The sequence below is a fragment of the Dermacentor andersoni genome, chromosome 11 (genome assembly GCF_023375885.2).
Source record: "Dermacentor andersoni chromosome 11, qqDerAnde1_hic_scaffold, whole genome shotgun sequence".
NCBI classification, from domain to species: domain Eukaryota; kingdom Metazoa; phylum Arthropoda; class Arachnida; order Ixodida; family Ixodidae; genus Dermacentor; species Dermacentor andersoni.
Window position 1 is genome coordinate 42,890,445 of NC_092824.1, and position 14,070 is coordinate 42,904,514.

At 44.4% G+C, this 14,070-nt stretch overlaps 1 protein-coding gene across 1 annotated transcript; it reads right to left on the bottom strand.

Annotated features, from left to right (window-relative positions):
* Positions 1-7,777: 7,777 nt before the first annotated feature.
* On the bottom strand, positions 7,778-13,661 carry LOC126517721 (ATPase ASNA1 homolog). The gene is made up of 2 exons (XM_050167512.3): positions 12,880-13,661; positions 7,778-8,324 (listed from the first exon to the last, which is right to left on the bottom strand). Exons 1-2 carry the CDS (start codon positions 13,399-13,401, stop codon positions 7,812-7,814), a joined length of 1,035 nt encoding a protein of 344 aa, XP_050023469.1. The 5' UTR covers positions 13,402-13,661; the 3' UTR covers positions 7,778-7,811.
* Between the last annotated feature and the right edge of the window lie 409 nt (positions 13,662-14,070).

The following is a 14,070-nucleotide window of genomic DNA, read 5'->3' on the forward strand; positions in this document are numbered from 1 at the left end:
TCAATGAAATTCAAATTTGTGCCATTCACATCATACACTAATTGCCAACGACTTAAGGGCAAAACACTAACGTTGGAGCACAGTTGATGAAGATACACGAGGGGCACAGTCATTACAGTTGGCATCTACCAATAATCTCTGGTAATAATCAATAACCCTCTATTTTTATCACACGTTGCTCAGAGCTGGTTGGATGGCATGTTAGCATCTCTTGCCTTGTATGGCTACAAGTAGTTTGCAACTCTGGCTATGAACGCATTAAATTCTCCCTTTTCTGTCAAAACAAGCCTCGTCTGAAATGCCGTACAAAATTGGGAAAACAGAAAACTCTGGAATCGCTCTCCAATTCTATTTGCTTCCAGTAGGTTCGACAAACTCCCCTTCATTCAAAAGAAGCTGTAAGATTTGTCCTCAGTAACGTTAATAATATTTTCAAACACTTGCATAAAGCTCGTTCTGTAACCAGGTGGGAGCTATTCCTGGTTTAACGCTTGAACGTACACGCATCAGGGCACTGTGTAGGCATTTTCAAAAAACAACAGAATCCTACCTTAAAACTTTTATTAGTCATAATACTGTGACACTTTGACCACTAATAAAGTGCACAATAATCTTGATAAAACATCTGCCTCCAGGTGGCTTTGCACATCATTAAGAAAGCGAAATATATTTGGCCTCCCATACCAAATCTTATTTGGAACGCAGTATGCCAAAAAGAACCTTCCATCGCCTTCACTTCCGGATGGCGGTTTCACCACGAATATTTTACGCTCCGCTAAGTTGTTAACCACAGAGATTTCTGTAATGACCTCTCCACTGATGGCAATTGTATTGCACTAGGCTTCAGCAATTAATGGCGACAATCTAAGACGTGCCTTTCCCCATTGGAGAAATTGAACACGACTTGGTTAACACCCGTTCTGCTCAGCGGTGGGACGGGCTCACTCTTCCCATGTTGAAAACATATTTCATAGGCAACCGACATTTTTTTTTCTCTTTAGATTTCATTCTTGTTTAAAACTAACGCACTTTCTTATTCGTTGACAAACAGGTTTATTGCAAAACCTAACAAGTTACTCAATTCACTCTCATCATACCAGCCTAATGTAATGAAATACATCTTTGGCTAAATGTTAGAACAACTTATACACTCTCCTTATATGAACTCACTAAAACATGTGGTCAAATGAAAGACAAAAAACTACACTCTTGTTTTCAAAGGTGCTATCGACATCCCACAGTTAAGCATCCCACAGTATTACAGTTTGTCATAACAGCTCTATACTCACGGACAACTTTCTGTGGCTATGAAGAAAAAACTGCGGAAGCAAAGTGCGCACAAGTGAGAGCACCTCTGAAAGGAGTCCCACGTTTTCATCCACATCAGTTTAAGCTGGGGAAGAGAAAACGAAGACCTTATTAGCAACAGTTAATTAAGACAAAACACACCACTGAGTGTAAATGTTTCCTTATTTTGCAGCTTTTCCCTTCTGCATCTGGGCAAATGCGAAACCATTGCACGTGGAAGCTGCGTCGATTGAGGATCTGTTTAGGGTAACCAGAAGCACTGTCAAACGCTGCCGGACTACTTGGTGCGGTAACACATGTGCGAAAGCTCCGCCCCCGTGGCTTTCCCTTCGTGGCCACAGAAAGTTGTCCACATCCGCGAGTATGGAAACCTTTGCCAGTAAATAAAATCTTTCCCTCAACACCGTCATATACTGCTTTAGTGCCTGCAAGGTGTAAGCCACCCCTTGAATTAGAAGCGCTGAGGGCTCACCAATGAGTCCCCTACTTAGAAATATTATTCGTAGACATCTAAATCTCCCCTTTCCCACCCGGTGCATCAACACAGGCATGCACCGACGACAGGTGGTCATCATTTCTGCCACCAAACACTTGGATCAAAAAAAAAAAAGAGCACGCGAGGCACTCGTGCTACACTCTGACTGGGCGTGTCTTGCAAAAGTCACCATCAGCACAGAAAAAATCGTGCTTCCTATACTACTCCAATAGCCATGCCAACACTTTTACCCAAATTTGCAACCCACCGTATTGCCCTCCAACAGCAACAAAAGTTAAAGAATATGCATATCTCTTATTCTAAGTTTACCTTTACTGAACATCTAAACTATGTCTGGAAAAAATTGGAAATCATCTCCCATTTACTCATATTTTTCAAAATGCGTTACTTTGTATCCTCATTATGCATTTTTATGTCATATGCATTACCCGTTTGGTGGTCAATGTTTTCGACCTCTCGGTTCACTTCAAAACTCGCCTTCGTACAACGCAAACTCCTACTCACCATCACAGCTGCACAAATGGTGCTGAATGCACCCAGGTAGTTGCGAGTCCGAGTCCAGTTGCTTCACTTGCCCTGCCTTGTTATCATGTTCGCTATGTAGCCAGCAGCCTGTTACGTTTTCCCCTAGGTGCCTCCAAAAGCAAATGACGCTAAAAACAGGACTAAACAGACAGACACAAGACAGCTGTGCCTTCTTCCATTAAAATAAAATAAACATGTAATACATGGGTAGTCAACAGTAATTAAGTATTAATTCTGCACAGTATGGACAACAAGGACAGGAAACTTCAAGAAACCAGTGAAGGAGAGCATTCGGGGGAGGCGTATTGCAGTAATTCACTGCAGAGGCACACAGAATGCCACGAAGCTCACTGAATGTACAAATTCCAACCTTTATATGCAATGGTGTATGGTGCATCACTTTTGTAACAACTTTTTCAAGTTAATGTCTGTGCAGAAGAAAATGGCTTTGCACAGCTAGCAGTCAAAGAAATTGTATGTTTATCAGAAAGCGTCGCCCACTTTTCATTTGAAGGCATGCAATTTTTCTTCAAATCCAAATGAAATGGTTCATAATGCTTCGAACTGGCTTGAAGAGCTATTATTTCCACTCCAACGCTGAACCTGAAAATGTTTCGACTTGACACCCTGGTATTGAGATAGTTTTTCACTGCTTAGTCACTGCCTAGGTGCTTTTGAATGCAAACAGCACTATTAACAGGACTGAACAGAAAGACGCAGTTAAGACGGAGCCTCTTCCAAGTTGGAAGTACAAGATAAATTAACACGTTTTCTGTGGCGCGCGTCTTCGGTAGATCTGGAAGTTATTCCCTTATCACATGGCAACGAAAGTGCAGGGCCCATGTTTAGAAAGCCTCTCTAGGATAAGAGTGTTTCCTGATCAGCCTGCTTTTTTAAATGCCCAACATTCATGATAGTTATCTGACAGTTGGTACAGCAAGTGTGACCACGAATGTGCTCAGAATATACTGTCAGCTCTGCCTCAGGAGCACCGACATAAATATACAGAAAAGGAGAAATAATTTTTTTCCCACTAACCACTGCACCAATTTTGATTAAGTTTGTTCCATTAAAAAAGATAAAATAAGATCTTGAAGAATCAAGCTTACAAAACTCTAAGTCAGCAATTAAAGACAATATCACAATTCTGTAAACTGCACCTATTGAAAGATTTAAAACACAAAATTTACTTATTATACTACTGCTCTGAAATTCGCTGCCAATTTGTGAGTACGACTTTCATAAAACCCTCATAAGCATTTTAACAATGCCACATAAACTGATGTAAACTTAATATCAAATTTGTCAGTTTTAGATGCCCTAATAGACACAATTTGCAGAACTGTGATCTCTTTTTTGGAACACTGTTATGGATTTTAAAAGTTGGCACTTCAATTTATTTTTAAAGATGTTTCTGACAATTAAAAAAAATTTTTTTAGGCCTATATGAAAATTTTTCTAAAGATGGTAAAGTTCAACTTTCATTTTTAAATGAAACAAATTTCATTCATATAGGTTCAGCAAGAACATTTCTGTGTTTTATATGTATTTGAATAAGTAAATCAGCTAAACATCGAGCCAAAGCTTCCTCATAATAGAGAGTTTTAGTTTGTCCGTAGGCTTCTGAATACTCTTAACACCTGCAGGTTACCGCAGCCATGGACGGCAGCAGTAAAGCCGGTGGTGACATCTTGTGGCGTTTTGTCCAAATACAATCTTCTTTTGTGTCGTGTCACTGTTATCATCACAAAAGAATCATAAAAGTGCTGCACATTAAGGATCATGTTGCTTCCAATGCTTTACACCAGCAGTGAAGTAGGCTATTTTAGTCACTGCAGCATTACTTTTGCGTGTTCTCTGGTCAGACAGCGTGTCACCAGATGTTGCCACCAGGGTTGTTGCCGCCATGTAACTCTTCGGGGATCCGCTATTCCACAAGTGTTGAAAGCTTTACGGACAAACTAAGACTCCCTATTTCTGTTCGCAGAATACCGTTTTACTGGATATGTAAATGTAGCCTTTTAAAAAATTTTCTTCAGCAGCAATGCCCACGTAACATGAAAACGTGTCCGACACGTTGTGTTGGGACATCATAGGATGCCGCTGTCAGTACTGTTCTTGCAGTTCCCTGTCTCAAGTAACCTGGTGCTCCGTGAATGTTATTATACTTATGGACAAGCTAAACCCAGCTATTAATAAGGCAATCTAGGCAGCAATGGCCTATCATAGGCAGTACATATTGCTACAGACCAGTACCAATGATAACATAGGGGCCAGTTGTGTAGAAAAGATGATTTGAAGCTAGCGTGAGCTGGTGCCTTCTGGACATGAGCCACGTATCAGTTTGAAATTATACTTGCACATACAATAGCCTCTCGTCTGCGTCTTTACTTGCAAGACTTCGGCGGAGGTGCGGGGAAGCAACAAAATTTTCGTGGATACAGGCCCAGGCTTTTTAGTAATCCAGGAGAAATACCTTCGCAAAAATATTTATGCGCATGAAAATTTTGCAGAACCTCGTCAGCACAAATTTTGTGACCCATGGTGCACTGTGTTTAAACAGCGCATGCTGTTTGAAGTGTGGGTCACGGATGACCCACATGCGAAACACATATTCTTTATTAACACTGATAGACTGAGCTGCCCGCCATGTTCTGGGAGAACCGTTGTCAGAACACGTGCTGCACTTAAATAGAATGCGCCTACAAAACGCACAAACCGCAACAAAATTACAATGGCTCTGTATTATGTGACAGTGGAAGGCAGCACGGTGCAGGAAAGTAGCAGAAGGCTTGATTTCTGTAATTCCTGCAAGTGAAGTCTTCTTTTTGAAGAGCCTTTCGAAAAACAGCTGGCCATTTTGACTACTCTCCGATGTAAATCGTTACTGCTAAACTCAATTAAATCAAATCAAAACTCTGCACTTTTATAAATTTGTTTAATAGGCCTTAATCAGCATTCCTCAACTATCGTCAAACACATTTTACGTGCCACTGTTTTCATTAGTGTTTGTCATTCTGAGGATTTACCTTGGCATGCACAGTGCTCACAAAATGAAACGCGACAGGGAAACTTTAAAGTAGAACACTCCACATGTGCAATTACTCCACAGCATCATGCCGTGTCACTGCGAATCTGCTAACTAAAAATGAAGAAGACTTTGATCTAGGTGTGCGAGCCAAAATTGCGCCGATGTCACACAAACTGAAGACGCTGGAAACGAAAGTGTGCACGTTATTATAGTTACCCCTAAATTGATGCGTTTCATTGCACAAGCACTGCGCCATCGTATACACAGCAAATGTTTTTAAAGCGCAAGCAAGAGACACGGCACAAAAGGAGGATCATACACAGGACAGGTGCTACTTTCAAGTAGGGCCTTTCCTGTGTATGACATTCCTTTTGTGCCTTGTCTTTGTTTGCACTTTAAAAACATTTGTCAAGTATGCACCAACTAGGCCCACAGAAAGTTCTAAGGTATACACAGCACTAGAAGGGACTAAATCAAAGAAATTTTTGTACCCTACAAGTAGCATTGCCGGGTGAGAACAGTGAATTGTGACACCGCACGACTACAAATTTAGGCAGACCAAGAGGGGTGTGCTACTGGCCAAACGAAAAGGCAAGTTCTTGCTTCGAGCATGTCATACTAGGCCACGCACAGGTCCAAGTTATGCATGCCCTGAAGCCTGATCAGAAACTAATGCCTCGATTGAGTGGCAGAGTTTTACATCCCGAACTAATGCAGAAGCAGTGAAAGACACTGTAACAGGGGCTTCGAATTTTTCTGGACACCTGGATTCCTTTAATGCACACCCAGCAGTGAATATGTGTGTTTGGAAATATTTAGCTGATCTAGATTGATAGATTGTTTGCCTAGAAGTCTATCACAGTGTTCTGTGTTCCGACACACAACTTTGCTGTGCAGAAAAATTGCCACCAGAAGTCTCACTGATGCTCCTTAATCTTATTCGGCCGCACCAATGCAGGCGAGTTGGCGTAACCCGCACGTGACCTCCCCCTATGCCGCTCTCTGTGAAATTGCCAGTGTTGACCTCACATGAGGGGTACCGCAGTCCAAGAGGGGTGGTGCCACTTCAATTTTCTATTTTTGTCATTTTTTTGCTTACAAGAAAGCTCTGTTCTCGCTATGAATTCATTACTACAGAAGCCGAATTTTTCGATCTATCTCCACATAAAATTTTCAATCAGTGTCCCTTTGATTGGCAGTGGCAAGAAAAGTGGTATGGATGCCATCTAAGGGTATTTATCAATCTTAGCTGGCTCAAATCTTACTTAACTGGCCTACTGACTCTAAAAAATTAAAAACATTGTTATATGGGATAAACAGTTTTTGATGTAGTAATAAGTAGGGCTTGATGAAGTGTCTTTTCCTTTCTGTGTGTTTACATGAGGTCTGACTGCGAAGGAGGTTAAGATCTTGGCAATTTCTACAATGAAGATCTGAAGGTCTATGTTTTAAAAAGATACCCATGCAACAGCACAAAGTGCTCAATTTTTCAGTCCATATAATTTGACTTCTCTGACACATTCTTGATGATGAAAGCTGTCCGACGATCCTGGACGTCACTATAATGCTCACTATAACGGTCCCATTCAGCCGATTTTCAGGAAACAAAACATAAAGCAAGTTACCATGTCAGCAAATAGAGTGTCCTGGATTGTAAGTGGTGTATGCTTACAACTGCGCGTTGATGCCTGCTTTTGCAATACCTCCTGTGCCTACATGGTTGGATATCCAGCAAAAGGCTACACCTGGTCTGGTTGATGCACTGAACAAGTTTAGCAGCTTGATTATGAATGCTTTCTTCTGGTGCTCCTTTATGTTATAGCATGAAAAGCGCTAGAGGAATCCATGTAAATGACTTATTTTTCCAATCTTCCTGCAAACACTTCCATCACTAGTAAATATGTCTGCAGTGTGTACTGAAACACTTGATGTCATTCCAATTGAAGAAAACGATTGCGTGACGCAGTTGTCACTCATCTATGAGGCACCTGTGCAGCAGGGCATGTATGTATCATATTCATGCCAAGTTGATAGGAACTTGCTTGTTTCATAGCTCATTCAGTTTTGTGTTCTAGTTCAATGTCAAGAATGCTAAATTAACTGTATCATTGATTATCTGCCACAGACCAAGTTAAATTAGTGTGGTAAAGAGAATCCAGTTCTTCACATTTACATTATAGTCAGCAAAAAAGCTTTACATAAGTGGTTTATTCACAAACAGCTGTGTTATTGGCAATCTTGTACAACTGAGAAGTATGTCTTGTTGGGCAGATTGTAGATTTTCGACCAGTAGCTGCTTGCCCGATACGTTCACTGCAGGAGCATTTTTTGCATTTCATCCCCGCTGTAATGCGACTGCCATGGTCGGGATTCGAACCCATGACCTCAAGCCACCACCACGCAAGACGAAAGACATGAAAGCAAGCAGCACCGGTTTATTGGCAGATCAGGCTAGGAGTGGGGCGGCGGCGTGTAAGGTGGCACGTACGGCTGCACGAGGTGCCGGGAGAAGGCGCGCACCTGCTCGGCGCCGCGCACCTCCTGGTCCAGCAGGGGCAGCCGCGTCACGTGGAAGTCCTCGTACAGGTCGGCAATCTGGTCCAGGTACTTGGCCTGGAGGCGGCAGCGGGCGGCGCACATGCGGCAGGGGTTGCGCTCGGGGAACAGCAGCTGGTTGACGACGATGTTGTGCGTGTCGATGCCGCACTTGGTCAACTCCTGCACCAGCCGCTCGGTCTCGTAGAGCGAGAGGAACTCGGCGATGCAGATGCACACGAAGGTCGTCTGGTCCGGGTCGCGGAACTGGGCGTTGACCTGGCGGATGACGGGCAGCATCTCCTCCACCTTGGAGGACATGGCGTCGGCCGTCAGCTCCTGCAGCCCCAGCAGTCCGGCCACTTGCGAGATGAACGGGCTCAGGTGGGATTTGAGTCGCAGCAGCTTGCCCATGCCCTTTTCCATGACCTGCGTACGGGGGCAAGCGTGGGAGCAGTTTCTCGATGGGCTAGTTGGTTAAACATAGCTATTGCGAGATAGGTGCAAGGACCAGTTGGTAAATACCAACAATGTGCGACCTACTGCTCCGAGGGCAGAACATGAAAGCAAAAGCCCTTGGTGCAGACCCATTTGTCCAACGTGCAGTGGCTTGCATGCCCTACGGATAATGTGACAGAACAAATGGCACCAAAACAAGTAACACCAGCTCAGGTAAAGCATCAGATGATGAAGTGTGCCCTATGTAAAGTGACGATGTTCTTATGTTTCCCTACTCATACAGCTATGCTTTATGAACATAGAAACGTAAATCTTAAGTTTCTCTCTTATGTACACTGCGGTCCACAGGTAAAGCGAACACTCAAATGTGCGGTTCTCATTTTTCTGGCACCCTTGCTGCAAGTGGCTGTGTAAGTGCACTGCACAGGTGTGCCGGAAGGAGTCAAGAGTTATCAAGCCCAACTTATCTGCTGCAAATCTAGGTGACTGTACTCTTGTGAGAGAGGAACGCAGGCACATGCTCTGCACTAAAGTGTTCCCTTCAACAGTGGACCCCCAGCACCTTGCGATGGCATTACCATAGTTAAGGAGTGTTTAATCACCATTAGAAAGAATTTTTGTTTTGAACATCACAATAACCTACTGAAACAAGCAACATTTTTCTTATAGCCCACCTGCTATGTTCTTGGGCGAGTGGCAGAACTGGAACTAGGGTTTTTACATCCCAAAGCTATATGTGGTCAACGCTCTCAAAAATGCTTATACTTTGACAATAATCATCATTCTTATGCGCATTTGAATCAACACAATAGCACACAGCATTAACTGTTTTGCTATGAAATGCTTAGACAAACAGTTATATTTTCTTAGAAAAAGTTATTTTTTTGTCCACTTTCATTTCCCTTTTCCTCAGCATGTTCTACATTTTAATTTTAACCACAGTTAAGTTCCCCAATGTTTTCCTTGGCTTCATTGTCTGTTGGCTTTATGTGGTCGTGATTAGACAAACAGGTCGTTCCAATGGGAATGTATCTGATGTGGTGCGCTACATAAATGAAATGCAACGATGGAAGATGACAATTTCATGATGCATTAAAGTGCAAGATTTTCTGTGAGAAATGTGTAGCACAGCAATGCCTGTGTCTACTTGTAGGGTGTGCAAGTTTGGGCAGAAATACAGTCATTATTCAGTTCCTGTCTAACACAGACTGTGCGAAGAAAAATAGCTGCTACCATACAATGTCAAGCACCAGTGTGCTTTTCACCTCCTCAGGCACTAAGTAACACAAATGCTGCCTGCAGTGCAAATAGAACTGCTCATTGAATACCTTGAGAAAGAACAAAACAGGGACCAAAATACGCAATGATTCAACAGGCAAGGCAACAAGCAATGTGCAGGGCAGCATGCTGGAAGACATGCTAGGACAACATGTTGCTCTGTCTATGATGTCAACACCATTTGTACAAAAGAGTGTGTCCCAGTGTAAGTGTGATCTGGTATTCCATAATTAAACCCTACAGCACAGGAAAAGACTGAGAACTAGCTTAGCTGAGAGCGGTGTTTGACTGATTGCAATGATGTCCGAAGGCTCTCGCATTTGATAGAAGCACACCCTGTGCTCTAGCATTTAATTGTGACTTCACCAGTAATCAGTACTTCTGCTCTGTTGTCTGCAAACATGACAATGAAATCTGCTGCCAAGCGATTCAAAACGTACCAGATTTTTAGTCATACATCAAAAGACCAATTCAGTAAGGTAACCACACTGTCTTTACTTGGACACCTCAAAGAGCAAGTGTGACAGCAAGCAAAAGTGCACAATGGAAGCAAAACATGTGCATAAATTACGTCAGTCAGTGTTTTACTCCCGCTACATCATCCTCACTGTTTGATTCACACTTGTGTGCAGCTATTTACAGTGCAACACACCAAATAGACCACCAAGCTGGAAACTCCTGGATAATGTCTGTTCGTGCAATCTTTGGAATGTTGCAACTTCTAGCACCTGTCCCATTATTCCCTCACCTATGGGTAGTGTCAACCATACCTAGCTTTTCATGATGCGGCCACGTGAGTAATGACCATTTTGGAATTACGGGCCAACACTTGTTGTTCAATCAACACTGCCACACAGTAATGCTTTCATAGCCAAGCATTTACCATACATATGAGAAAAAGTTTTGCGCAGCCAGCACTGAAAAAATAAGAAGGAATGACACAATTATTAAGTGAAATAGGGTTGGAAAACACAGCTGTGCTAAGCTCTGCAGATCCATCTGCCCGAGGCTCATCAAAAAAAGTTGCTTAAATGTGGAGACAACAGAATGGAATTTTATCCTGGGTATTCTTCAGTCAGTAGTTCAGCATGTCTTTTTAAAGATTAGCAAATTACCCTCACACCACAAATGGCACATTATATCCTGCAGTCCTTCACATACCTGCCGACCTGTGAACTTTAAGATTCGTGCAAATCCCACAGAAATGACACTGGAACGAGAGGGGGGATTAGAACACAAAAAAAATACAAGTTTACCCTTTGCACATGACTTCTGAGGGATACATACACACTTCATTAAAGATGATTTATGTTCACACCAATAATTTGTTGTAGTGGGCCCACTGGGTTCTGTGACATGGTGGTATAGTGCGCTGTGAAAAAATACTCTGGACTTCTCATCCTAGTCCATTGTATTGCTTCACAGTGCAGTGTTTCATCATACCTTTAGATGTTGCACGCAAACAGCAGCAAACTTGGAACAGGGGAGACTGACAAGCAATGCATAGTTCTTAGATTACGGTCACTTTTTCGGCGGCTCTGTTGTAGCCGATTTTGCCAGCTCCAGGAACTTGTCCAAACAGCTCGCTTGAAGTCCTTTCACCAACAATAGACTTCCAAGGGTGCAGTTGGTGACCAACGTGGGAAACTTCGCAAACAGGCCTTATTTTTCATAAAACATGACCAAACATTCATAAATTGGTAGAACGAGCCCAAGTTTTATGGAAAGGTTACGAGAAATTGTCGGCTGGTATGCCTTGGCCACTCAACATTAGAAGGATGATATGTTGCAATGTGTTTCATTTGCACCCCAGCATAGCCCTGGAGCTATTGATATACTGCACATGTCACAGCTCAGATGAGCCTTGGTGACACTTCTGAAAGTGCCAGTGGGGAGGGGAACACATCTACTGTAGAAAAACTATTATAATGAATTATTTACGGTGCTCTGCGGCTCATCACTATTTCCTCTAGCATTTGGAGATCTAGGAGCATGATTTAATGCAAAAATATCATGTCAGTACCCCTATGTAACGGCAGCATTTAAACAACTGCAGGAGCTATGGAAAGAGGGTGCACTAGGCATTTAAAACGCCAATGAGGCCTAAAATCTGTGCTGGGTTCCGCAGTATGTCAGGCTCGGAAACAATAGTGTGCCACAGTCACCTCATGTGCGCGCGCTAATGGCAGCTTTCTGGTCAGCACGGCTGCATTGACCAGCATATGATGTGCACAAGGGTGTTAAAAAAATTTAATTATGGGGTTTTACGTGCCAAAACCACTTTCTGATTGTGAGACACGCCGTAGTGAGGGACTCCGAAAATTTCGACCACCTGGGGTTCTTTAACGTGCACCTAAATCTAAGTACACGGGTGTTTCCGCATTTCACCCCCATCAAAATGCAGCCGCCGTGGTCGGGATTCGATCCCGCGACCTCGTGCTCAGCAGCCCAACACCATAGCCACTAAGCAACCACGGCGTGTGTGCACAACGCTTCCTTTATTAAAATAAAGGAGGCGTTGGTGTGCACATGGGGGTCCCACTTTACTACTCTACGCCATATTTACACTGTTTACTTCGCGCAAATCCACTGTTTTGCTTTCTCCGAAACTCAATTTATCTGATATAATAAACCCTGCTTTTCCAAAGCCAGCGTACACTGCTGCATCTGATACGTGACGTTAGTAGCATAATTACGTGCAGTTTATTTTTACATATGGTCTACGCAAATGCTGGTACTGCTGAAGTGCCTCATCCTACGCAGTATTTTTGAAGTCACCTGCACTATGCACGGTGTACGCACCTTCATGAACAATCCACTACTGATGGGTCAGCCTGCCATTACCAAGACTCAAATGGAAACAAATCCGACACCTAAACAGCCACACTGACTGCGAGAGTAGACGGCGACGGACGCTCGGGTGCATACCTTGGTCAACGTGTACAAAGTGGCACGGCCTATAGTAATAATTCCGGGGCCCTAATTGAAACGACAGCGCAGCTTCGGTGGGTGCATTCTGTTATCACAGGCTCAACGGGGCGGATTCCAGCGACTGGCCGCGCTTTTGTGAGCAGCCCGACCCTTTACAACAGCTCGTTTGATCCATCTGCTGAATGACCCGTCGAGTGATGTATGGCGGCAGTAACGGGACGGTGGGGCAACCTTTATAGCTTTTGTGATTCGCAAACCTACAGCTGTTTGTGGCGGCCCGTCAACCTGTTGTTGTGCAGGCTCTTGCGGTAATTACCTGCGGGAAAGAGAGCAGGCGCAGCGTGTGTCCCGTGGGCGCCGTGTCGAAGATGACTACAGAGAAGTTCATGCTTCGCACGAGCTTCATCACCTCGGCATAGCTCATGGCTTCGTCGATACCTGGAAAGGCGCCCAGAATCTCCTGCATCATGCTCTTGCTGGCGCGGAACGGGTCACCTTCCTCGAAGTACTCGTCGGGCAGCTCCGAGAAGCCCAGGTTTGGGTCGATCTCCATGGCGTACAGGTTCGAGAAGCCGTTCACCGGAGTTGGCACCTTGGAGAACTTCTGGTCGAACGCGTCCGAGATGTTGTGGGCCGGGTCGGTGGAGATGATGAGCACGCTTTCGCGCGTCGCCGCCAGTTGCACGGCTAGGCTGCAGCTACAGGTGGTCTTGCCGACGCCGCCCTTGCCGCCGACGAAAACCCACTTGAGGGACTTCTGCTCGATGATGTTCATCAGCGAAGGCTCGAGCAGGCCAGCTGCCACCGCCTTGTCGCCCGTGTCGGACGCCATCGCCATGGGCCGCTGCCCTCGCAGGAACGCGGCTGGCTACCCGGTGAAACGCGTACTCGCCTGCGCTACCGTTCCGCCTCGGAGCGGAGGCGCTCTTGGGGCAGGTGAACCAGGTGAACACGTCGTCAAAGCCGCAGCGCTGGTCACTGATGCCACAGATGTGCAACGCCAGCTGGTCCAGCGGCCGTGATCCATTCACATCGGGCGACGCATCACATCATGCACGAACGATGGCTGCCAGGCTGCGGCTGCCGATGGCTAGCAGCGGCTACCATTTACCATCGTTTGCACTTCCGCTAGCCACCATACTTCCGCTACATTTGATTGGCTGACGCCATCTTTTCGACGCGTCTGCTATGGCGTCTGCTCTCCGCAAGGCTAGACGTTTCCGCTGAAAACCTAAACTAAATGAAATGCTATGCATATTTCTATGGCGCCAATATGATGGCTAAGAGGCTAATCTGTAGATTCTTGAGCATCCTTTGCGCAGCTGTGTAGCATAACACTCGAGCGTTGTGCAGAAGAAAGAAAAGGAAATTGTTAAGTGGCAGGACCGGTAAAATGGAGAAACAACCAATAACATCGGATGTTGAAAAGAGAGAGCAAACAAGATCTACATGTGACACTAACAGGGAAGCAAAGCTGACGTAAGAACGTGGTAGGTGGTAGTGTCTT